General features: G+C 34.0%; 1 protein-coding gene across 4 annotated transcripts in view; it reads left to right on the forward strand.

The window, feature by feature from the left end:
* Positions 1 to 27,727, forward strand: part of LOC123526450 (solute carrier family 2, facilitated glucose transporter member 5-like) — a 47,840-nt gene extending 20,113 nt beyond the window's left edge. The window contains exons 1-13 of one of the 4 annotated variants that reach the window (XM_045305601.2): positions 2,423 to 2,582; positions 7,607 to 7,720; positions 8,026 to 8,296; positions 8,922 to 9,036; positions 9,610 to 9,734; positions 10,067 to 10,207; positions 10,677 to 10,814; positions 11,897 to 12,084; positions 12,893 to 13,003; positions 13,741 to 13,860; positions 14,527 to 14,602; positions 14,893 to 15,020; positions 18,635 to 22,770. In XM_045305601.2, coding sequence (XP_045161536.2) covers positions 2,538 to 2,582; positions 7,607 to 7,720; positions 8,026 to 8,296; positions 8,922 to 9,036; positions 9,610 to 9,734; positions 10,067 to 10,207; positions 10,677 to 10,814; positions 11,897 to 12,084; positions 12,893 to 13,003; positions 13,741 to 13,860; positions 14,527 to 14,602; positions 14,893 to 15,020; positions 18,635 to 18,841 — 1,779 coding nt within the window. In that variant the 5' untranslated portion in view covers positions 2,423 to 2,537 and the 3' untranslated portion in view covers positions 18,842 to 22,770. Of the gene's footprint in view, positions 1 to 2,422; positions 2,583 to 7,606; positions 7,721 to 8,025; positions 8,297 to 8,921; positions 9,037 to 9,609; positions 9,735 to 10,066; positions 10,208 to 10,676; positions 10,815 to 11,896; positions 12,085 to 12,892; positions 13,004 to 13,740; positions 13,861 to 14,526; positions 14,603 to 14,892; positions 15,021 to 18,634 lie in introns of those variants that run through there. The other 3 variants (XM_045305602.2, XM_045305603.2, XM_045305604.2) reach the window with 3 other exon arrangements.
* The last annotated feature ends 2 nt before the right edge of the window (positions 27,728 to 27,729 follow it).

The following is a 27,729-nucleotide window of genomic DNA, read 5'->3' on the forward strand; positions in this document are numbered from 1 at the left end:
GTTCTACTCGGGTATCTGCCCGTGTCTGAAATTATGCTCAAAGGAGTACTTGGGGTCCTCATCCACCATATATAGCTGGAAAGTCGCCACATGACCTATAATTGTGCTTTCATGGTGTTAAACGTAAAAGAAAAATTAAACGGAAACCATTAAACCCAGTGGAACACAAAAAAATCCAACACGTTTTTTGTTGCAGACTGTCGTTAAACTCGAAAAGCTCAAACCTTATTTTGTATCTGCTGAAAATCGGCGTTAAATGCTAAAGACGAAACCAAAGCCAGACTCACATTTCTGTTGAAAACCGATGTTTAACACGCACGCACGCACACACACAGAGTGACAGACACAGAGTCTGTTACAGAAAAAATGTGTGTTTTATACAAAATTACTTTGTTTCATGTTCAGTGTTGGCCACAAGCCCGCATACCCACACTGCATTGCATTTTCTTTGACTTTATCATTATACCACCTAAGGGTAAGACAGCTGCACGATGTTTTAATGCACATGCACTCCTCATTTTTACCTTACAAGCTATGCGTCTCCGGCTCTTCGCTGACATTTCCGACGGGGATAAAATGTATGAACAAAAGCCGACACGTTCACGAAAAATGTCTTTGCTGTGACCAGTGTAGATGTTTTAATTAATAATTACAATTACTACTAACAATCTGTTGTCTAATTCCAAATTAATGGTTCCCTAGACTTTCATTATTCCAATATATATTTAATCAGACATTCATCAATCTGTGTCTTTAACTCAAGATGGGAACATAAAGTAGAGTGACATGTACTGGACTTAGTCGTTAATTGCGTATTTAATGAAATTCCATGTCACATATTAATTATCCACGTGGTCTAATTAACATTTGAATGAGCAAGTATTTCATCATCAAAAATGTTGTAACTTGAAATTTTGCCAAGTAGAACACGTCAAAAGTCACCTTGCTTTAAATACTTTGTATTGATTTGTAATCCAAATGACGTTTATAATCAGTATGTGCCTGCTAGCAGTTAAATTTGTTATTAAAATACATTTAAGTAGAACAAAAGAAACCCTTAATGAAAGTGCCTTTATAATTAATATAAACAACAGGTTTGAAAATCTCTTTCATTGCGAGTATATAGTTTAATACATTTAAGTAGAACAAAAGAAACCCTTAATGAAAGTGCCTTTATAATTAATATAAACAACAGGATTGAAAATGTCTTTCATTGCGAGTATATAGTTTAATACATTTAAGTAGAACAAAAGAAACCCTTAATGAAAGTGCCTTTATAATTAATATAAACAACAGGATTGAAAATCTCTTTCATTGCGAGTATATAGTTTCCGTAGGGTCTTGAAAATACCGGGATTCGAATCTGCTAGCCCCTCCTAAGCCTTGCCTAAGTTCTTGTGAAATGGTTTATAATTCTGATCAATTATGTACTGAATCCAACTTCACCTAGATACTTTACATCATTTTATCGCTACATGCATGAGGGCGTGATATACGTTCCGGCTTCGACAAATGAAAGCGAAATTTTATTGGTTATGTGGCACACACCCTCTTTTACCTTCCTTACTGAATGGTTTCATTACAATTTACAACGCGTTAAAAAATCAATGTGCGTGGGTCGGTTAAGTGCAGGATGATGAAATAGTTGCTCATGTAAAATCAATAGGCCTTCTATGGTGTTTTTAAAGTAGATATCTGTTTGAAATGAATAAGTATTTGGTTAATGTCAATATTTACAGTTGTGCGAATACAAAATATATACAAATATATGATAACCCGCTTAATTTTAAACCATTGAACAATTACGAAAAGGTTAAGTATGCATTACAAGGTGTCTAGAGTAGTTTCCCTTCCGCTGTGGGGTACACTGAGGGAAGAAATAGTACGCAAATGTATTTAAAGTGTTATCGCTTCTTTTTTCAACAGCATGTAAGGCATTTCAATAAAATTGCTTTAAAAAATCGCGTCACATGTCTTCCCAATAACTATATACCTAAAGTTTAACTCATATTCTGATAATTACTGGAAACCTAATTTATATGGGTTAACTTTTAAATTACGACGAAATTATAGAAAGATTTAATTTCCATTCATATTCATTTTATGACGAGAGAAATAAACTACACGCACACGGACGATAAGTTATCCTTGGTAGTAATCCCCAAAATAAAAATTTAAAAAAGTTCTTTATCAATCCTGAAAATCTGTTACAAATATAATAAGTAAACAGAATAAAAAATAAACAATACTAAAATACGAGTATATTCCAAGAAATGAAGACACTTAAACATGTTTGAAGTTATTTAGAAATCCTGTTCACCGTGCCAATTAAACAGTACTATCGAATGACGCAATACCAATAGCCAATAGCTTTTCAAAGCACTTAAGCGGAGTATATATACCGCTTGCCAAACTATCACGCTCAAAGTTCGTGATTACATGATATAGCGATTGGTTTAAAATTTGTTACTAATTCTTATAAGTGGATATAATAAATTATTGTTGTTAGAAACTAGGTCAGTTTTGTTTACAAATAAATGATGGAGGAGATGAATGGAAAAGCGCATACGGCTCATATGATAGTAAGTATGACGAAAACAATGTTTTAAAAATGACTCAAAATTTCTCTTTTTTTAAGAATGTCAGAAGAAATGAAACATAAAAAAGACCTACAACATAGATTCAATACATATCCTAAAACATTTGACAGTTTTTGTTTCATTTTTAGTATTTTTGTAACTTGATCCTTCCTTGGTTATAACTCTAAAGGAAGTAAGAAATGGTTTATACTCGCTGTTAAAATTTAAAGCTTTAAATAATTGTAAAGGCTTTACATAATTACTAACGATATTCAGTATGTATTAAGAAAACTTCACATTTTATTGAACTTATATCTTAAACATTAGTGAAATATGATTTTAAAATGAGAATCATTTTGCCACGTATACTGTCATTTTGCAGTAGGCCTAATAATTTTGTGATACAGGATGTAAACAATAATGAAAAGAAAACAGTACACACTTAATGATTAAGTTGTACATACAATTGTTCGTGACATTTCAACAGGACAGTGTGTTTAAAGTCATGCGCCCTCTATCTCTTAGCCATGCGGAGAAGTTGTTAGTTTTTTGCTGAGAACAAAAAAAGTTCTGGTTCAGAAACAAGGCACAGTTAAAAGTTAGATTAATTTGTTGAAATACTGTTGAAAAACGGAGTAAAACCACATCAACTCAACGAACAAACCGACACGTATACGTACATTTAGTAATTGATTTCGTATTTGATAATGGCTGTTTGATATTACATCAAATCGTTGGCGTGGGTTTAATGGCTTTTTTATCGGAACTATTTCTTACGTACATCTGTGCCTTTGAAATATAAGCTTATACAATAGTCTCTATTTACAAGTTAAACAGACAGATTTCTTCGATTTAGGCCAGCAACTAGACTGATAATAAAGAGTTTGTCACAAAATTTCAACTTTTTTAATTTTTCTTTTATTTTATTTAATAGTACGAAAATCCAGTCTATTCTAGAGACTGATTGTAATATTATGATATTGGACATAGGATATAGACTGGCTATATGTACATTTTAAAGATGAAAAAATTTAAAAATAATATATCATACTAACTTCGATTGGATTCATTTCGCCTTGTTTCTGTTAGGAAGTTTTATATCTGCCGGTAGTTTTATCAAAGTGACAACCCATACCTGAAATATTGATTATAGGGTCACCCGGGTTATTCCTACATAATATTATAAGTGTGCCGATGTGCCTAAAAGTGCAGTTTTGCTTTGGTGCACTAATAGAGTTGTATAGTTATATCCCTAGGATATTCCATAAGACGTTTCCATGATTTCGTAAAACAAAAAAATTGCGAAATTTACAACAAGCTGCATGTCCTTCGGATAAATGTCTCGATCGATCTGAACAGCATCACGTAGAGAAATTTCCAGACTGGAATTATGTGGGTTGTCACGAATCCTGAGGTTTTTTTTTTAAATGATACAAGCCTATTGTGGTGAGACGAACGCAAGTTCTCAGAAGTTTAGAAAATAATATCCGCGTCAGTTTACACTTCGTGGAATTGACAGATATAATGACTACATGTAAATGTAATTGTGTTCTGAGTTTTGAATCGTAAGAACATTACATTATTCATAACCTATTACATGCACTAGGAGAGCAAATATATTCAAGAAAACAATGGGCTTTGGGCAAGTCCGATCACAAGCAACGTGAAATGCTAAATGCCGTTCAATTTGGCACTGTAATTTGCCTTAATTTAATTATCTTTGTACAACTGCTTGTAAAGCACCATTTTATATACGCTTTCATGTATATAGAAAGGCGAGAAAGATTCCATAATTAAACTGTAGAGAATTTTCATAAATTTATGTTAAATATGACATAGTGTTCGGAAATAGTTTTGCCAGAAAGTGGCATCGAAAGGCTTTTAAAACTATGGAAAGTACACATTTCTCATAAATCAAAATTTCACTTTTTTGACCTTCAAACCTCTTAACTGTTGAAAGTGCCTGGGTGATGACATCTGAATGAAGTAGAGATAAGGTTAGGGGAAAACACAACTTTTCTATTTTTCCTCGATCTTTGCTTGCATTATGTATAAACAGTTCCTCTTTAATCCTTAAGCTTTTTAAAGAACTTTCCGCTTGATAAGCCCATCCTTAATATCGTAGCCGTCATTACAACTTTATAGGATGGTCTTTAAATGGAAAGAGTTCGTGATTAATAACACGCGAATGGTTATAGTTGAAGTTTATAAATACATTTGAATTTAACTTTGTTAATAGTTAATACAATCAGGGTAGAGATGATTAGTGTTTACATACCAGTTAAAGGGTATTTTGTAGCTAATATCTAATATGATTACAACTAAAACTCGTCTACAAACAGTATCTGATGATTCTCACGAATTTCAATCTGTTAAGTTATTTGAACCATCAGTATGTAGCTGATTGTTCCTTTATTTTTAGCTCGACTATCGAACCTCTATTCGAAGAATAGGGGAGCTATCCTACTCGCCCCGGCGTCGGCGTGAGCGTGAGCTAGAGCGTCACACAAAAGTTTGCGTACCACCCCAAATATTTTCAAAGTCCATTGAGATATTGCTTTCATATTTTGCATACTTGTTTACCATCATGACCCCAGTCTGTAAAAAGGAGGAGGCAACTCTATCAAGCATTTTGACGAATTATGGCCCCTTCTCGACTTAGAAAAAATGTTAAAGTTTGCGTACCACCCCAAATATTTTCAAAGTCCATTGAGATATTGCTTTCATATTTTGCATACTTGTTTACCATCATGACCCCAGTCTGTGAAAAGGAGGAGGCAACTCTATCAAGCATTTTGACTGAATTATGGCCCCTTTGCGACTTAGAATATGCTTATTGTAATGTTAAAGTTTTACTCATTGCTTATATTATACTATCAGGCACTGAGAATAGTCGAGCGCGCTGTCCACTGACAGCTCTTGTTTAATATACTCCTTATAATATTTATATTAGCTTACTTTCTATCCATATTTTTAATGCTTGACACATATGTTCTCGCATTACCCTTTAATACAATATTCCTTTCTTTACCTTTCATTCTACATGTAGCTGTCTTACTATAGGCTTCGTACAAAGACCTCGTTTTGTGTTAGCACGGTTGGCTTAATATGAATACCAAATAATAAGCCATATATAGAATGTGCAGTCCCAGTGTAATCAGAATCCAAGTAGTGGACGTTTTAATTTACATGCGGAGAGAAACTTGCTTGAAACAGTGCATGTCAGCATAAAATCAGATAAAATGAACAAATAATCTGGTACATATATGTTATCAATAGTTGTATAGAAACAGAATGAAAGGGTATTGATCAACGACACGTGTTGAATAATCTGCTTTTTTCTGTTGCTTGCTTAAGGGTTATACAATTACTTTAAGGTTCTTTAAGTAATAATGTACTTGTAAATCCGTTTGATCTTGTTAGATTGCTGAGTACGTTACATACATTCCGTCTTTATAGGTGGCTGGCACAGTGTCTGCGATGCTAGTGTTTAATGGTTAGTTTAGTCATGTATTTGCTAACAGAAGCCTATGTGTAATGTGATAAACAAATAAAACCTTTAGGAATTTCAAAGGATAAATGTAATTTAAGTGAAGGGATGTATAACGTTTTCCCGGTATATTCCGCGTACATGACGTACTTCATTTGTGGTCCATGTCCGAACATGCGTTTGTTTCCGGAAACGTAGAACTGTTAACTTTTGATTGGGCATGAATATGACTAAGAACAATGATCTATGGACCACGTACATCAGGAATATCGGCACCAAACTTAGTAGTATAGACGGAAAAGGCAATGTGCAAACTTGCTCAAGATTGCGCCTTATTTGCTGTACATACAACTATGTTCGTGACAAAGATAATGCTAGGTTTTTATTCGTATTTTCTACCGTATTGTTTCATGGGATTAGTCTACGTCTAGACAGTGCATTTAGGAAATAAAAACAAATCGATTTAGCGGAAGCATCCTCCATATATCCCATCGATTTATTGGTTAAAAGAATGAGTTATATAGGCGATGAAAATTCACCTTGGCAGAAGGGCGGTAATACGATTAAGTTTCATGAAAGCATTATATTGGAAGAGTTGCTGGTCCTTACCTTCAAATGGCTGTTCGCAAAATGTGTCCCTTACTTAATTGTTTATTCATCCTGTCATCGTAGCGGCCAAATTTACTAAAGCCTGGCAGAAATGCAGAGGAAGCGAGTTCAATCCCAAGGCAAGGCAATGATGAAAATATTTCTTCGTCTCTTTTTTTCTTCAAAGGCATTTTCAGTTATTTAACCCTTATCATACTAGACACGATATATTCTGCCTTTGTGACCAGTGTAGATCATGAACAAGCTGCAAATCGTGCAGTCTGATCATGATCTGCACTGTCCGCCATTGGCTATTCAGCCAATATCTTTTGTTTGGTAAGTACCCCTTTAAACATTTAATGTTACTGTCCAAATTGGAAGATGGACAAGTTCATTATAGGTATCTAGCAGGATAAGGGGCAAAAGAAACTTAAATGACTGATGCTATAATGTTGAAAATATATGTGGAACCCACCAAACAAAACAAAGTTAATGTAAAATCAAATGAAAACAAATTTTATATATATTGATAACAAATTTATCGTTATTTCAAATGAAAAAAAGCGTCATTGTTTACGTACTAACGTACTTTTGTAAAAAGTGTCACTATATATATAGACGCAGGGACAATTTACCTGTAGTTACAAAATATACACAGCTAACATTGGTATTTTGGACCGATATCGGTTTCTGATATTGGCCCGACTTCCAACCAGTGTCATTCATCAACTGATAACCGCTTTTTGTCGGAAACAATATCAAAATATGTACCAGCAATATATGTCAGACAGATATTTTTAAAAAAAATGTGTTCTTTGCAAAACTGATATAAGGCCAATATTGAGAACCATATTCGTCCGATATCGACCCGATATATAATGATTGCTGAGGAAGGCTCGGTTTATATCTTTATAAATTTCTTTGTAAATTTGTGTTTTGTCTATTTCAGCAGGAGAGGGACCCCAAAATGACCTTTTGGCTGTTTTTCAGCATCACTGTTTGTGTGTTTGGAAACTCATTTTTGTATGGTTACAACATTGGAGTTGTTAATTCTCCGGGCCCTGTACGTATAATCTGCTCATTTTTTTTAAACGAGGAAAACGCCTTTGAAACTATTTTTTGAAGTACTCGAATTTAAAGTCATATAAGATTTATTCCTCTTTAAAGTAAACATATAAACAGAATCGTGCAACATTTTCTAACTTTTGTAAACTTTTGTTTGAAAAAAAAAAATTCAGAAATGTAACATGTTGTGTACAATAACCGTTTCTAATTAATTTTGTCCTGACAGTTTACAACTTTCTGATAACCAGGCAGAAAAAGTTGTCTTAAAATAGAAACATTATCAGTTCTTTCTTTATTTTACAGCTCTTAAAAGCTTTTTACTTCCAAATCTACCTCGCTAGAGATGGTATTGAAACTGTTTATATACCAGAGTCCAAAAGTCTTCACTATGTAGAGCTACCTGAGTCCAAACGGGCTGCCATATCAACAACAGCAGCAACAACAACAACAAAAACACTATCTGTTGTTGTTAGTAACAGTTCGCAAGGACCAAACTACGCCGCCGGTAGTAATGCATCAACAACGCTGGCGCCGACAACAACTGCTCATCCAATGTTGGCGAAATCTAAGAAAGGTAAGAACTAAAAATAACTCAGTGACCTTCTTCGATTAGGGCGACAATTTCTTACAGTAGCTTGTCTAATTTTCTTTGTCACTGGTTCTGTTCTTCATAGGGAATCGATCCTATTGATTTTCGTCGCGATTTTTGTCCCTCTACGGTAACATGCGAATGAGATATATACTATCGAATTAAAAATGTATACTTCTGGCAGGTGCACTGAGCGTCTGACCTCGGATTTATTGGAAGAATACGCGTTTTCCTTATGCCTAATAAGCGTCCACATAGCTTGTCCGAACCGCAACGTCTTGCACATCAGTACAAATATGCATATATGGTATATATACACGCAGTGTGCACTAATTCATATATATAAATATACCTTTCCGGAGGGTGTTCCTATCCAAGAGGCGGAAATTGCCTGTAATACAATACAATATGGGCAGTGTTGTTTTTATTCCAAAATCTACCTATAGATTGATAGGGAATCGATCCTACACGTAGCGACGAAAATCGGGATCGATCCCTCTACGGTAAAATGCGATATACCGAATGAGATATTTACTATCGAATTAAAACATGTGTCTTTTTTGTCTTTTTGTTGTTACTTTGTCATGCCCGATATTGTTTTTATTTTCAGAAATCGAAGAAGACAATTTCATCGAGTTAATGTGGTCTATAACGGTCGCTTTGTTTGTATTCTTTGGTATGGTTGGTGCATTCACTTCCGGTAGAGTCGCAGATTATTTTGGTCGGTAAGGCTATGCTTGATTCATTTCTCTCTGCTTGCGACTACTAGTATTGAATCGTTTGCCTATTGTTTGAGCTTTTCCCGAATGGCATTTTGTGAATAAGTTCCCACGATTTACTTGCGGAGTTCGTTTTTTTCTTTGTTGCCCTTTCTCAGATGCCAAAAAGGTTATAGGTAAACTTGAATGCTCCTTTTCGTTGAGCTTGAAAACCCTTTATCTTTGTTTCAATAAAGTCTTCATGGCCCTACATTAACATATTTTGAATGATAATTTGGTTTTGTTAACTTGATCAAGGAAGTCTAACATAGCGTCATTCCCTTTGAATTGAGTCTCATTCACTCATATTACCTTTTATTAAATCAAGTATGGTTTTAATGCCATATCGAGGGCTGAGTGCGAAACTGTTATAACTGTATATAAATAAAGAACAACATACAATAGTGTCGTACTCGGTCCTCAGTATGTATAAAATATAGTACTGTATACGCCTTTCACAAGTTTTAAACAAGATTTTTTAGTATGCAGTAAGTTATCATGAAATATTTTCAATGTTTTCCCTTTATGATGAAATTTCAGAAAGAAGGGTATGATAATCATAACAGTTTTGATGTTTGTTGCCGCCATATTCGGTGCAATCTCCTCTGTAGCCAAATCTCCAGAATGTTTGATGGTCTCGAGGGTCTTTGTTGGCCTTCATAATGGTAAGATAATAATTACGTCCCTTTATAGATGTTAGTTACGTCCCTTTATATGACTTTGAATTATATATCTTCGTTTTAACATCCCTTTATATTACTTCAGTTGAAATTTATTTACTATAAAACTCATATTTTAACATATAATAGGTTCCTTTTTATTACTTAAACTCAGCTTTTCAAATGAGGTGATTTCATTATTTCACCCCTTAAATATATAACTTAAACTCAGATTTTGATATGTGGTAAATTCATTATTACGTCCCTCAGAATTTAACAAAGTATGTTGTTTGGTGATGAATTCTTTGACCATGTCCAGAATGATATGACATTTTCAGGAATAAGTGTCAGCTTAGCTTCACTCTACCTCGCCGAAATCTCGCCAAAGAAAATCAGAGGTGCAGTTGGTACATGCCATCAGTTATTTATTACAATAGGGATCCTGTGGTCCATGATTCTTGGTCTTCCTGATCTCTCTGGTAGGTTTAAATGCATTTTCGTATGTAGACTAAAGAAACTACAAACAAGGACCAAAAATCTCGAATATTACCAAAGGAAAATACAACTAGCGAAGAAAATTTTTTTACTTATAATGTTCCTTATTCAATGTTTTTTTTTGTAAGAAATGCTTCACGTATTGTTCATGAATTTCAAAAGCTTGAATCTGATGCTACATGGATTTCTTGTGATTTCTTCCTGGTACCACTCTTGCAGTCAGCTGTTGTCAAGTTGTACATAGATAATGCTCTAAGAGTCTAAGGTCTGAAACAGTTAGTTATAGCTAATATATTTTACATTCGAATTTGCACTTCCTAATTGAAACAGTGTTTTCTATATAAATGAGTTATCTCTCTATCTTTTTGTTATTGTTTTACTTTATTCATAATAACCAAAAGCAATTAATACATGTATTGAATCGGTCTGTATTATCTTTTTTGTGTTCTACAGGTACCTGGGGTGCCTGGCCAGTATTGTTTGGGTTTAACGCCCTACCAGCCCTTGTCTGTTTGTTATTGTTCCCGTTATGCCCGGAAAGCCCAAGATACATGTTGATCAAGAAAAATGATGAAGATGGCGCAAAGAAAGGTAAGGTTTCTAGATTTACTGCCTACATAATGATTAAGCATAGTTTTAGTCATATAGCTCATCACGTTGCCTTTTGTTGTAGTGGGGGAGTGGGGGCTTTGGGGAGTTAACAGTATATTAGTTATGAAACGGCGTGCATTTAACCTAATTGGTCTTCTTGGATTCTGTACCAGTACTAAAATTTTCTCCTTAAGGGCCAACTTCCCTACATGAAACAGAGGTGGAGGACGAATAATAGACAATGTCATTATCAATTCGTCACGGAGAACATACAACTCGCCCGGGAAACGAACTCCTGACCCCGCGATCCATTGATCTGGGCTCTCCCTATCGAGCTGATCGGATGGACTTTTTTAGCTCGTAATAACCAAATGTTTATGATTCGATGATTACACAGTAGCAATGAAAGACGGAAAATAATTAAACAAGGAAGGAAAATATACTTTTCATAGTGTGAATCATTTACAATATACTTAAGTTTGATCAGTATAATCGATTGACTCATTTATTATCTACTGAATGATTAATATGTGATTCACTTACTCCATGACTAGCTTTCTCTTCCATGAGTTAACGCCTTTATAAAGACGTCAATAAAATATGAGTTTTAAGATTTCAAACGGTGCATACATAGTCGGCATAGTAAAACTGTAAATTGCATAATATTGTGCTTTTTACACGACCTTGCGGGGCGGAGTTAATCTCTGATTTATGCAAATAATGGTAATCTCAAAAAACTCATCAAAATAGGTAGAGCAATATGATTGTTTAATTCCGTAATCTTTCGGTAATTCAACGCTACATTGGTTACAATGTAAGGTAGATGGCCACTGAATAAGAAATCAGGCTGCCAAATATACTACATATTCTGCACAATAATGCAGTGGACCGTCGAGAAATCCCGCCCCGCCGGGTCGATTAAACCGCACAGTGCCATCAATTGTTTTGTTTTCTTTACTTTTCTAAAGCAATACAGCCTCTGACTCTAAAATGGATGCAAATAACAAAAATAGAAATAAACTCATTTGCATGTAACAAACCCTGTAAATAATGATAAGTTAAAATATTTTGTCTGTTAACAGGACTTGTAAAACTACGAGGGTATTCAGACGTTGAAGATGAATTAGAAGAAATGAGAGTAGAAGCAAGAAAAGCATCCACAGTTGAAAGTTTCTCACTGAAAAAGCTCTTGACTACACCAGAGCTAAAGCTACCTATTATTATAGCTGTGGTCGTGCAAATCGCCCAGCAGTGGTCTGGTATTAATGCTGTAAGTTTGTGTTTTTGGTGGTTATTTTACCATCACTTCAGATCGAGAACTCATTCCTTTCCTAAATTGTCGACATATTAATACTGTTAGTTTGTGTTTTTGATGATTATTTTACCATCACATGAGATCGAGAACTGTTGCCTTATGTGTCGATATAATGTGAAATCATTAATATTCGTGGAGGTTAATTTTCGTGGATTTCGTGGTTTGACGAAGTAACGAAATTAGATCCCAAGAAACAAATAAAATTCCTGTTCATGTTATTTTAAAATCCTGAAAGCAACGAATTATTGTGTCCACGATGTACCTGTTTTTAGCCGAAACCACGAATATTGTGCCAGCGAAATAAAAAGATTGCATAGTAGTGAAGATACTGATAGTGATTCAAATGTCAGTAGCTAATGAGGAATGAAACAAGGCACGTGCTAAAAAGATTTTAAAAAAAACCCGACAGATTACGATTATTTTCCCGTATCTGTAAATGATTAATGTTCTGACTGATGTTTTTTATGAAACCGTATGATGTTGTTTATGATCCGTAATGAACTGATGTAATTAAAAGAATTTAGTTTAACTGTCAGACTTAGAAATTTCAAGTTTTCTTAAGCCGTGACGGTTTTCTGTCTTCGTGGCAAAGCTCCATTTTCAAAATGCATTCTACTGTTATTGCTATTTTATATTGTTTCTAATAAGTAAAGGTATTCCACATTGTACAAGTCTGAACGCTTATTCAATTCCTGCTTGCATTGTGCTTCAAATCATCTGTTTTACAATTGTAGAGTTTATTCTTAACCTTGTATTATTGTAGGCTATGTCGTACTCCAGTTTCATATTCAAACAAGCTGAAGTACCGGAAGATACTATCCCATATGTGATTGTAGGACAGGGTGCTATTAACGTTCTTGCAACAATTGTTTGTGTAAGTATCGAAAATCATATATATTAATCCTTATTCACTTGGCTGTTTTGAGGATTGTGGCAATACGGCGGCGCGGTGGTCTAGAGGTAACACGTTTGACAGTCAAAAGCCAGAGGTCTGAGGTTCAAATCAAGGTCCAGGCACTGGGAATTTCCGAGATACTCTTGTCTACTACCCAACTAAAAAGTCAGCACTGGTTCTCAGTGCTAAGCCAGTACTGGTTCTCAGTGCTATACACCGGACACGTTACAGTACCAGGCTGTCAAAGATCAGTTAGGCTAAATTAGCCGGACATGCCTGTATCTGATACAATTCTCTCTCTCCCTGATTCCGTGTCTGTACTGATAGAGGATGAATTTGGCGCCCTAGGTGGCTGTCCTTATATGTTAAGCACCTTTGAACTTGTTTACCATGAAAATGGTGCTATATATAAATATGTGGTAATTATAAATAAACAAAAATAGCGCAATTGGTATAATACCTGATTACGAATGTGTCGATGTGGGTTCAAAACCTTACTTAAAATTATTTTTTCATTATTAGATATTTCGAAATGTAACCTTATCAGTAGTAAATTGAAAAAAAATGAGAGGAAAAACAATGTTTAACTAGTTTGAGATAGTTTGTTATCATCAGCATATTAAATCTAAATTTTAGAAGAGAAACTAGTTTATAAGAAATTTACTGTTTTAACACTTTAATGAATGGTAAGTACATTTTTTCTTCTTTTTTGCTAGGTACCGTTGATGGAGAAGTTAGGTCGGCGGCCACTATTAATATTTCCAATGTGTGGTATGGTGCTGTCATTCTTAGTTCTTACAATCTCTCTCAACCTCCTCCAGTCCGGGAACTTTGATGTAAGTTCAACCATTAATATTTCGAAGTAAAATAAAACGAATCCGTCTACAGGAGGTATAAAGAGTTTGAATAAATATTTGATGTTTCTGCGCTAATGAACTACAATGAAAGGAAGGAATAAAAATTGAGAGACAAAGGGACATAATTTTATAGATTTATTAACACAGTACAAGATATTAACTGAATACAGACTAGGGTAAAACAGAATTGGAAACCATTCTTTAATATGTCATTTTCCCCAGTGAAATAAATTCTAATTTGCAAATGATTGAAAGTAAACATGATCTTGATTCTCAATGATTGATTGAAGGGCTGAGAGGAAGTTCTCAGTTTTACCAGTATTTCAGTAAATTATAAATGTAACGGCGGGCAGTTAAGCTAGCCAGTGTTCTTGGATTTTATACCAGTACAAATATATGTCAACTTATACACATGACTCAGCGGTGGAGGACGAATGATTTCAGACACAGTGTCTTTTATCAAACCAAATCGTCACTGAGAACATATGCCTAGCCCAGGGTTCGAACTCGCCCCCTTGCGATCCGTAGATTGACTGTCTCCCTATTGAGCTAAATGGGCGGAATCGGAGCTCGAAGATTGGGCGGGTTCAGGCGGAAATTGCCGATTTACTTTACCTAAAGTGGGACGTTTTTTTTTAACTTCAGGACCAGAAGTTTGCCCTTGCCATGGTGTCTATTACAGTCATGATGACATATGTCATTGGTTTTGCAGTTGGATTAGGTAAGTGACCTTCACCGACTAAACAATTTCTGTTGTATAAAATTGTATGGTTTATATAAATCCAAAAACTTTACTTTCCTTGTTTAAGACCATTGTTAATTATTCTCTCCATACAAAAATATATTTAACAGGAGCTAAAGTTATGCCTTAACTGTTTAAATTTCATGTATGCATCTTGATAACACCATACAACACGTTCATTCGTTAAGCACTGTCACTTAATAACATGATATCGATTTAATGTGGTCAGTCTACAGAGAAAAACTATATTTATGTCATCGTTTATACAGGTCCAATTCCATTTATTGTTGTGTCTGAGATTTTCCGCCAAGAGCCACGTGCAGCTGCCATGAGTTTCTCCCTGGCATTCAACTGGATCTGTAACTTCATTCTAATGTTGACCTTCCGGTTCATACAGGTTAGTACAGAACAGGCCCTCGGGGTGTCCTTCAGTAGGCACTGTCATTACAAATTAGTTCCATTTGCTTGTAACTAATGGAAAATATAATAAAAAAATAAAACAATAGTTGGTTGTTAAATGAATACAAATGAATTCACCTTATTGTTAATTTACTTTATGACTTTATGGTTTGAAGTTCAATTTCGTTATGATTGAATTATATACAAAACGTCAAATCAACTTTGAATCTGTTAATGGTCAGAGGGAAGTAACTCATTTTCCATAGGCCAACATTGTAATGTTTTGTGTTATGGACCTTTCCTTACATTTAAACTTTTGATACCACCTACTCAGAATGAAAGAACTATCAACTGCAAGAAATATACATGTTGATCATCACTTTTGGGCACTTTTTTCTCTTTGAACTCGGTTACCCATAGTCCGGCAGTGATTGTTTTTATTTTTCATGAAAATGCTCCCGGACTGGTAAAACATAGATATCTATCACTCAGAATGCATCATTTCAAATAATTATAGCCAGAAATCATGAATAAGAACTTTAATTTATGAAAGATAGTTTTCAAACACATTCAACACATATTAGGCCAATGGAAGTTCACTTTACATGGAAATATACACCGCGGAATTCCCTATACATTTTCAACCAATCAGAGGCCCTATGACTTGCTTCACTCTGACTTAATGAAAAGAGAAATCTTGATAATTTGCTGGTCCTTTTTAAAGATAAAATACTCCTCCTTTCGCCAGCGTCTGTGTCGGTGGCTTGTTCGGCGCCCGCGTCTCAAATAATTTGCATTGAAGCATGTTTCCCCAAAACTACTTGGCGAAATGAATTCAAACTTGACACACGTCTTTAGCATCATGAGTTGAACTAACTCTAGCTTTCATTTGGCAAAGTTCGCCCCTTTTAAATTAAAAATATTGGTTACTTTTGCTTGTAAGCAGAATATCCAGGAATTATTAAGCATTTTAAGGAAGAAAAATATATAATCAGTAATGAGAAAAAAATTACATTCATTTCAAAATGAGCTTGGGTAGCAAAAATAAAGAATACTTAAGTTAGAATAGTGCAGACATTACAAATCGCCGAATATATTCTTGCTAAATGGGGCTGGTATTTCATTATTCTGAAGTTTTTAGAAGCATATTTCGAATGTATGATTGCCTTGAAGATTACAAGAGTGTCCTTTTTTTCCTCGAGAGTAATTACTGTGAATTATGTTCAATAAACACTAGATAAAATGAATTCTTTGCTTTGCAAGTTCCCAATTGTCAGATGCTCGAAGTTGCTGTGTCAAAAGGTAAAGATTCTTCTCTGTTGAGCCACTTGGACCCATTTGGGCGTCGTTTCACATATTTCGATTTAGGATCATCTATAAAAGACAATAAATACATTCGAAAACTTTTGTGATCTACAGAAAGTAGATCATTCCAGCATAACTTGATGACGGAAGAGTGTTCTATTTTACTTATTGAATCATTATATTACACCTCATTCATAAACTCTTAACTTTTTAGCTCACCTGTCACAAAGTGACCAGGTGAGCTTTTGTGATCGTGCGGTGTCCGTCGTCCGTCCGTCCGTTCGTCCGTCCGTGCGTCCGTCCGTAAACTTTTGCTTGTGACCACTCTAGAGGTCACATTTTTCATGGGATCTTTATGAAAGTTGGTCAGAATGTTCATCTTGATGATATCTAGGTCAAGTTCGAAACTGGGTCACGTGCCATCAAAAACTAGGTCAGTAGGTCTAAAAATAGAAAAACCTTGTGACCTCTCTAGAGGCCATATATTTCACAAGATCTTCATGAAAATTGGTCAGAATGTTCACCTTGATGATATCTAGGTCAAGTTCGAAACTGGGTCACGTTCCGTCAAAAACTAGATCAGTAGGTCTAAAAATAGAAAAACCTTGTGACCTCTCTAGAGGCCATATATTTCAGAAGATCTTCATGAAAATTGGTCAGAATGTTCACCTTGATGATATCTAGGTCAAGTTCGAAACTGGGTCACGTGCCATCAAAAACTAGGTCAGTAGGTCAAATAATAGAAAAACCTTGTGACCTCTCTAAAGGCCATATTTTTCATGGGATCTGTATGAAAATTGGTCTGAATGTTCATCTTGATCATATCTAGGTCAAGTTCGAAACAGGGTCATGTGCGGTCAAAAACTAGGTCAGTAGGTCTAAAAATAGAAAAACCTTGTGACCTCTCTAGAGGTCATACTTGTGAATGGATCTCCATAAAAATTGGTCAGAATGTTCACCTTGATGATATCTAGGTCAAGTTTGAAACTGGGTCATGTGCCTTAAAAAACTAGGTCAGTAGGTCAAATAATAAAAAAACCTTGTGACCTCTCTTGAGGCCATACTTTTCATGGGATCTGTATGAAAGTTGGTCTGAATGTTCATCTTGATGATATCTAGGTTAAGTTTGAAACTGGGTCAACTGCTATCAAAAACTAGGTCAGTAGGTCCAAAATTATTAAAATCTTTTGACCTCTCTAGAGGCCATATTTTTCAATGGATCTTCATGAAAATTGATCTGAATATTCACCTTGATGATATCTAGGTCACTTTCGAAACTGGGTCATGTGCGGTCAAAAACTAGGCCAGTAGGTATAAAAATAGAAAAACCTTGTGACCTCTCTAGAGGCCATATTTTTCATGAACTCTTCATGAAAATTAGTGAGAATGTTCACCTTGATTATATCTATGTAAAGTTTAAAACAGGGTCACGTACCTTCGAAAACTAGGTCAATAGGTCAAATAATAGAAAAACCTTGTGACCTCTCTAGAGACCATATTTTTCAATGGATCTTCATGAAAATTGGTCAGAATTTTTATCTTGATAATATCTAGGTCAAGTTCAAAACTGGGTCACATGAGCTCAAAAACTAGGTCACTATGTCAAATAATAGAAAAAACGACGTCATACTCAAAACTGGGTCATGTGGGAAGAGGTGAGCGATTCAGGACCATCATGGTCCTCTTGTTTCATATTTTGTATCGTGTCCGTGACGTCATTTGTGATGTTAATTTCATGTGTGACGTCGCGTTTAAAAGTTATATTGCTTTTCAATTTTACCCAAGCTCAAGAACAAAGGTTTACCAATGATTATGGCAGCAGATTTGTGTCCATGTTCGATTTTTATATTACGTTCAATAATCGGACACATATGCATTTAGTTGTTTATATTTCTCATATAGAGCAATAATCAAATATATTTTGTTTTTATCATCGAAAACACGTAACATGAAAATAATTATTTGTATGTGATAATTGAACAGAAATATAAACAACTAAATGCAAATGTGTCCGATTATTGAACATAATAAAACAATCGAACATAGACACAGACCTACTGCCATAATGATATACTGATGATTTAAGTTGTGTAGTTGCGTATGTAATGAAAAGATCATTGGATTTGCATCGAGAAAATGTGTACTTGTTCTTTCGCGCTCCTAAAGTCGCGCAATATTATCGCTGCTGAATTCGTGCATGTTTCAAGACACAAATCCAATAACCTGTAATAAGTGCCCTTTGCATTATACTTGATCCGTAGTATATTTTCGGATAATGAAACACGTGCTTTGATTTTTATTTTACAGAAAGGAATAGGGGCGTATACGTACCTTATATTTATTGTCATCCTAGTGGCGTCTATCATTTTTATCGTCATCTTTGTCCCAGAGACGAAAAACAAAACGTTTGACGAAGTTGCGCAATCGATCGCCTTCGGGAGGGCGAAAAAGGGCAGCGCGTTTGGGCAAGATGCCGAAGAAATGCAACCCATGGGAGAGTCGCAGAAAGTTTAATGATAGCTTATACATAGGAGAAAAATATGTACTTTTCACATGGTTTAGTAGTAATAATATTTGTATACATGTTGGGTTAAGATCACGTAAAAATGTTGTTGAATGTGTGCTTTTTAAATTTCCTGCAATTATTTCAAAATGGTTGTATTCTAACAAATTTAACATGATTCTCTGTTTATTCTGTCGCACGCTATTTTTAGATTTGAGTTTTTGTTTTACAGCCAGTCGACACAAAATCTTTATTTTTCATCATGTATACACCATTTTTCATAATGAATACATCTTCATTTTCAGAGGCATGGTAGCCATCCCCAGCGCTAATGTTATCTTAAACCAATCATTTACAGTTGTTTTTCCTTGTTGCTTAAAACCTATCAAAATAGTGTGCGTTCGAAAGACTAATCTGCGTCCGTTTCAGTATACTAGTATTGGACCCTGTGATTCCAAATTGGCCCATGACAATATGTTTATGAAACATTATTTATTACGAGCAGAAATCATGTTTATATGTGTAAAGCTTCCGTTCAATGGATCAGTGTGTATTTGTTTATTATGTGGATTTATATTGTATCAAACTTTAAGAAATATTAGTGAATATGAAATTAAGTTGAAATACACCGATACTTTAATGAGATCAAAGTATTTCTTTACTTTTTTCGAAATGTACGAAAATCTGAATATCAGATCTCAGCCAACAAAGTCAGTGAATAAGTCGTCATCTCGAGCGTCAGATTTTGTATTTGAAAATACAGTATATACGAGTTTTCGATATTCATTTTATGAGGAAAAAGACGTTATGACAAGCTTTTGACTTCCTATTTCGGGGTGACAACTCTTACTTATGAGTTTCTAAAACTCATCTGTACGAGAATCGATTTCGGAGTCACAAGTTTAAAACTTGTAATAACATTTTCTTTTCTCATACAAATGAGTTTTTAAAACTTGTGAAGGCGACCCTAAAATACAATTTCTGGCCGCAAATTGACGACCTACGTGTGTTACATAATGTTAAGAGCTACCACAAACTAGTTTATTTGTAACTGGAATGTCCAACTGTTTATCAGTTGAGACTTTTAATATTTAGACCCCGTAGATGGGAATATTATTACATGTGTTGTTTTTCTTGTAAATATTAGCTAGTTGTAGTCCAGTGTTATTGTAGATTCGTTTGGCAGCTAAGATATTTATTTAAACGTAATGAACTCGTTTTGACAGTCCGCAATTTCCGTGCAATTTACATGTTTTAGATTAGTATTTCGGCATTTTTCGTTCGTTGATTTGGATCAACTAAAAAAATGGGTTTCTGTGGCAGCCGGACTTTGCCGAAACCGCACGAGGAGAGTACGTAATTAAGCGGAAATTGCCGATTGCCAAGACGGGTCTGCTTCGTTTTAGTGTCGATACACAACACTAGTAATAACAGTGCAAATAATTTAGCCGTACCTTATTTAATTTATAAACCCATTCTATTGTTAGACACAGATCATGCTATACAAAATTTGTGTAGTAAAATATCTTGATCTATAACATTCCTCCGTCTTTATCCAAAATGCCTTCTTCAGCGAAGAGATTTTCACTTGTTCTGTCAAAAACACATCCATTACTATTTTATACGAAACCAGCGAACTTAAAGAACTTTCATCTGACGAATTTTTCTAAACATATCTAAAGGTTGTTTAAGGGTTTTGATTAGTTTCAATAATTTAAAATATTGTTCTCAAATATCCAACAAAATATTATTTCCTGTTAGAGTTTTATATATGTTTTTTTTTTGTATAAAATTGTGTGGGACCTTAATGTTTGTTATAGAAGTCCAATAATAACCAAATTCTCATCATAAGAATCTCGACATTTATTTTACTAAGAATCTCGTGATTCCCGTGCTTATTCTCCAGCTCGTGATTCCCGTGCTTATTCCCCAGCTCGTGATTCTCGTGCTTATTCCCCAGCTGATGTGCTACTGTCATTGTTCATTCATGTTCTGTGTATTGACCTGGTATTCCAGTCTACAAAAAAATGCAAACTGATGAACAAGGTGTTAGATTTACTTAAATATTACATTATTTTATGGGGTTTGTATATAAATCATTAAATGAGCGTGTTTTAGAGCATATGATTTGTCCACATTAGACTCATTATAAATAACATCTGTACTCTTACGTTTATATGCGGTGTGTTAAATGTGCTTTTAGTATATATTTTTTATTTCTCTCAGCGTGTGCTTTAACATATATTCTTAGTTTATATTTTTATTTCTCTAGTGTGTGCTCTATCATATATTCAACCTTTGTATATTAACGGAATGCCAGCTTTATTTCAGTATTTTGTTTAATACAAAGGTTTTCTTATTTTATCATTCAAGTGCTTATCAGTTTTTACCCTTTTATGTTAAGTTTACGTCTATTTTAAGACTTGTATAAATTTATAATAATATGGAATTTAAACTGTTTAGTAATTTATGCTAACATTTGAATTGATTTTTTTCTATCAAACTTGCATTAATGAAGATGTCACAGTGCAATTCTACATGTTTTAACACAGACGTTTTGCACTGGATATTTCCCCCCACACCACCACGATCCCAACCCCGGTGGGTCTATTTATTTTGTCTGCTATTTCAAGGTTTTAAGGGATTTTTACAGGATTTTTTTGTTTTGTTCTACTAATTTTACATTATATTTTTACCTTAAGTTTGAACATTCATTGATGCTTGTTTTGAATATAGACTCATTCAATACTTATTTTTTTACATGACATAAGAAATATATTTCAAAGTTTTTTTTCTCAAGTTTTGACTTAAACCCAGCAAGCCGGTGTTGAACTAACTATTAAACGGCGATTTATATGAGGAGTCATGTAATAGAAAACATACTATTGTTGCTGTATCTACTTTTCACAGTTGAATAGCGCTAAAGGGACATAGGATACATGATGTTTTTGTCAGATTCTTAATTTATTGTTTGGAGCCTTCATGGTCGGGTGGTATAGATTCCTTACTTCAGATAATCCACTCACGCTTGACAAAATGCCAGGAGAGGTACCTGGGGTCTGCCTCCACCATCAGACCTTACTAAGTTGAAAGATGTCTTTATCTTTTAACACATCAGTTTAAAGAAAACGGCTGTTTGTATATATTTTTCTCCGTGTGTATTGTTCTACGTATGTGAAGGTCAAATTAATGTGTAAAATGTTGTTGTTTATTTGCATTTAAATAGATTAGCTAGTCAGTAGCTTCTGATACCTCAAGTACATCATTGTTAGATTTATATGTAAAACAATGCCACAAAACATAGTAATTGTTGTTATTTATTTTCAAGGAATTTGAGAAGAAATCTTTCTGTTTGATTTTAGAGGTGAAGTAGACATGATTGTTGGAAGATTTATTTTCATGTGATCAAAGCAGTGCTTGAAGACAACTCGCATGTTTACAGAGCATTGGAGAAAGTCCCTGTATTATTGATAGGTGTCTTCCATGTTGATTTTTATTGTTCTAATAAAAATTCAAAAATAATAGCCTTGCCAAGTTTGAACAAAATTTTAATTAACGAATCTCACTACTTTTGTCTGAGCGAAAGACAGAAATGCCACTTTTTGTATGATATGACAGAATCTCTCGTACTTTATACTGATAATGATTAATAACCCCATTAATGCAAAAAGGTACGAAGTGCTGATTGTTAAAGAAGGTTTATGTTACCGTTTTGCATTAATAGGGCAGTTATGGACCTTGTGTAGAATTTTTAATTTTTCAGTTGTTATTGTTTAAACTTATAATGTTTTTGCATAGGTTTCACTGATTTTTATCACATGATTAAATGATTTGTAGAACTTAGTTTGTTTTTAAATTGTGTTTCAATAACATATTTATGTCTTGTGAAATAATTGTTGTGAATTTTGGATTAATATGAATAAATCTAGAATCTCATCGATACATGTCTAAGGGTGCTGGAATCTCATTGATTGATTTTAAACAAAATGAACTTTTGTTAAATTTGAAGCATGTCCTATTAATCAAACCCAGTGGATATTATTTGAATCAGGCCATTGTAAGAAGGGCCTCAATATTATTTAGTGTAATCAATGTTTTGTAGAAATGTCGACTGAAAACAATGCTCCGACGTCTCAAAGCAAGAACAAATATTGAATGATAATCATAGTTATGTGTCATACCAAATCATGATACTCCTTTCATGATGTAATCTTATTATTTTATACTGAAAAAAAGCACTGTGTGTAATTCGTAGTTGTGCTCAGATTAAACTAAGCAGTGCGATAGTTATCCCAGTAGTATTTAGTATAGGCAATATATTATTGCAGAATTGTTAACGGTTTAACTGAAAAGCTTTGTTGAAAGAATCTCGATACTAATCTTAATGCTCTTAATTTTAAACTAGGAAGATTGGTGTTTATCTTAATTTATGCTTTTCAAAAGCATTGCGGGATGATACATTGTATCTATCTAAATGCTCGTAACTTAAGTCTGAAATAATGTTGAAAAAATCTCAGTATTTATCTCGTTGCTCCGAATTTTACACGAAAACATTGTTGGAAGAATCTCTGTAAATTACTTCATGCTCCTAATTTCTATTACCTTAATGCTCTTTATTTTAAACTAAACCATTGGTTTATTACCTTAATGTTCTATAGCATTGTTGAATGAATCTCGGTTTGTACCTTAATGCTCCTAATTTTAAACTAAAGCATTGCTGATTACCTTAATGCCCCTAATTTTAAACTAAAGCATTGTTGATTACCTTAATGCCCCTAATTTTAAACTAAAGCATTGTTGATTACCTTAATGCCCCTTATTTTAAACTAAAGCATTGTTGATTACCTTAATGCCCCTAATTCTAAACTAAAGCATTGTTGATTACCTTAATGCCCCTAATTCTAAGCTAAAGCATTGTTGATTACCTTAATGCCCCTAATTCTAAACTAAAGCATTGTTGATTACCTTAATGCCCCTAATTTTAAACTAAAGCATTGTTGATTACCTTAATGTTCTGTAGCATTGTTGAACGAATTTCGGCATTTACCTTAATGCTCCTAATTATGTCTCCCACACCACTCAATGTGTCTGTGTGTCCGTCCGTCTGTCATAAATCGTGTCCGCGCTCTAGGTCGAACATTTCTCATCCGTTCTTCACCAAACTTTAACAAAATATGTTTGCCAATATGTCCTCGGCCAAGTTCGATAACTAGCCAAATCGGCACTGGCACTTCGGAATTATGGCCCTTGAATTACCGAAAATCGCTCAGGTCTTGGTGCATAAATGACTCATATACTACTATCCAGGTGATTAGGCAGTTGTGGGAGACATGCGTTTTTCTCAAAAGCAGCTCTAGGTTTAAACTAAATCATTGGTTGATTACCTTAACGAATGCTTTATAGCATTGTTGAATGAATCTTGGCTTTTACCTTAATGCTCCTGTTTTAAACTAAATCATTGCTTGATTAAACACTGGATTCATCTTATTTCAGCTAATTTTTTAAACTTTCCATGACAGATGTGTACGATCTTTATATATACTTTAATATATCTACAAGACAATTTTATTAGAAATCTTGCTCTACGAATTTTTACAATTATATAGAATACTAATAAGCGTTCCATGATATTTTTTCAGTGTTTCTGTATTTACTATCTTCTTTCACATAATTTATCCAGGAAACATCTGTCAGTGTAAATTCGTACCACAGTTAATGATAATACGTAGCTGATGTGGTACACGAGGGTACCTTATTTGGTTGGTAAGGGATTTGAAATATAACCGAATGTCTACAATATTCTGTCTGATATGTAACATGCTCGCTTAATGAAGACTTGGGTAAGAGGAAAGCGTATCTATTCGTTATCGACAACATAGCGTAAACTTCTACCATTCATGTGAACAATTGCAGAGCGGGTGCGGTTTTGAAATACTCGATATTGCTTTGCCTCTTTACTGTGGAATAGGGGTGGTGTATACATTTGATCTACAACACCATTCTGTTACGCAGCTTTTATTCAATAGCAGGGTTGATCTGTATATTTAGGGAACGGGTTCTCTAGTTTGCCTATTTCTTGTGTAAAGCTCATGACATATTTGTAGACAGTACAAAATGAATTTCAAACATTTTATTTAATATCACATTATTCACATGTTAGCCTTGCTTTATTCCACAGTGATTTTCATCTAGCAAAATTACAAAACTCAAACAAGTTGGAATTAATCATCATCTATGGGAATGAACTCGTGATTTAAGTACAGTAAAAGCCTGTATATAAAGACCATCCTCGGGAGAGCGAGCCAAAATGTGGTTTTTATTGGGAGGTGATCTTTATTCACAGGTTAAAATACACTTTGAATGTTAAAATAGGATACTAAACATGTGGTCTTTAAAGCCAGTTGGTCTCTGTTCAGAAGTGTTCTTTAACACAGGTTTGACTGTATACATGAAAGACCTTTTTGTTAAAGTGTTGTTATCTGTTTATTATAGTGGAAGACTTTGTTAAGCATATCTGTGTACCACAAACCTAAAATGATTGATAAAAATAAAAATATTTATGTTTTTACATTTTGGCAGGAAGGTTTTGTCCTTTAATTTGTTTTGTCAAAATGGGCATTTCTGTATGTGATACTTTAATTTTATAGCTGACCATGACCTATGTATTCGCGAAATATGAAATTTAAAGCATAGCCTGTTTTCTAATAATCTATTGATTTAAATTCTATTTGTACATTTGAAATTAATAATTGCATCTAATATTAATATTTTTACACGTTTTAGAACGAATTTTTTAAAAACGGTTGTTTTAATGTTACAAATTATTTGTATACCATTTCCATTTACGCTCATTCTATCGCTGTTTTTTGTTGCTTTATTTAGCTCTTAGTATAATATTTAGTTGTCGTTTTTATAAGTATTGTATATCGTTATGGTTATTTGTTATTCAGTTGTTATAGCGCAGATTTTGTCTTTCATTTGACGATAAATTATGACAATTACGACAATGTTTTAAAAATAATATAAAGTAAAACCTTTTGGAAGATAGTACACAAATAAGCAAAATAATTTCAGACCAGTTTTTTGATTGATTCTGTTCATGAGAAGAAACGAATACCGCTCACGCCCTCTCTATTGCTTGCTTAAAAAGGGGAAAAAATCTTGAGCTGTTCGTTCGAAATTCGTTGTAAATTCTGAACTATTCATTCGAAATGCTTAAAGGCACTGATCTTCAGATTTTGGCTGAAAAATTATCTTTCTTTAAAATTGAAGTTATGGATATTAGAACTTGAGTTTTGTTCATAACTATCTTTAAAATGCCAAATCATAGAAACAAACTGGCCTCCTCGGCAGTTCCCGCATTCTAAACCAGTACACCACGGAGGAAGACACGTACGTACCTAATAAACGTTAAATATTAAGATTTATAACTGTCAGTAACTAAGTTTCAAAGCCTTCTTAGGAAATACAGCAATAATTTCATCCTGCTGTCTCTGTTGTCGGACGATCTAGAAGTCAGTGCCTTTAAGTATTCGTTCGAAATTTTTTAAGTTTTTGTTCGAAATGCTTACGTATTTGTTCGCAATGAGAGTAGAATAAAATTTTCAGTTGATAAGACGCATTGTAAGGCATATGTAGTCATAATAATTGCAGTTAATACTACTTAAGATGTTACGAAGTGATAGAGTGAACTGTTGGTGGGTAGTACTTGGGTTCTTTACAAAGTTTACTTAAGGAATGCTGTTAATATACAAAATTTATTGGACATATTAATTGCCTAAACAAATGGTTCCATTGTTGTTGAAGTTTAAAACACTCATCAGTTTCGTGACAGGCTTTTGTATAGTATTTCTGTTTACTTCCATAAATTAGATATGGCTGGCCCTTTCAGTAGGAGTGACAGTATCTCTTTGATCTCTAAGTGTCTTTTTTAAATATTCAAATTTAACTTTTTGCCTTCTTTCAGCGAAATTACTTGTGTTTCCACACAATTGAAGTTTTTAGTGTAACTGAAACGTGTCATCTTGATCAAACTTAAATGGCTAAGAATGCCTTCAATTCAGGTTTTCCAGTTAAAGCTTTTGGTCATTGTTTTTGAAGAAATTTAAAAGAAATGTGTATTAAAAGCCCTGCACGACGGATGTGAGTATAAATATTGCGATGTTTTGTGATTGAAATGTTTGTTGCTTTTCATTTAGTGAACTTCGACCCAATTATTTGTTCTTTAGACATAGAGTAGCATACATGATTTAGTGTGGTGTATTATACTAGATATGTTTTACCTGTTTGATCCACACAATCCTTAACAGGACCCAGATATACATTAATCTAGAGGTCACTGGGACGGTAGGTAGGTATGTTAATCTTTTAACATATCTTGAGTAATATCTATTTTATGACCAAAATTTGTTTTTCCATTCTAAAACACCAGGTAAAGTTTAAAAAAAGACAAATTCAAAAATAGAAATAAAACATTTTGATAAGTAATTTAACTAAAAGTTTGCACGCGAATTTTGATATACGGCTAACGAAGATATACTGAAAAGTTTATAATAAGCCACTCACATTTAAGGTCAGAATGGATTTTTTTTAATTTGTTGTGTCAAATATGGCTGGAAAGTTACGATGGAAAAAACTTCCTCTAAATCGTTGTTTTGACTAAGCTTTTTTGCAAATTTTAAAAAGTCCTAGTTTTGTAGAATGGTGTGTAATATCTGTGGTATTGTCTTACATTTAAAAAGAAATCGTACGAAAAAGGTGGACCGAGCAGTATAGTTTGTTTGTGGTAGTGTTAACGTTGCGTGTTATGAATAATATTGCGTTACTTTCCAGAAATATGTTTTTGAATTTGCAATGCTTGTATTATTGTGGTAAATAAATATTAATAGATGGTATAATG

Source organism: Mercenaria mercenaria, chromosome 14 (genome assembly GCF_021730395.1).
Source record: "Mercenaria mercenaria strain notata chromosome 14, MADL_Memer_1, whole genome shotgun sequence".
NCBI lineage: Eukaryota > Metazoa > Mollusca > Bivalvia > Venerida > Veneridae > Mercenaria > Mercenaria mercenaria.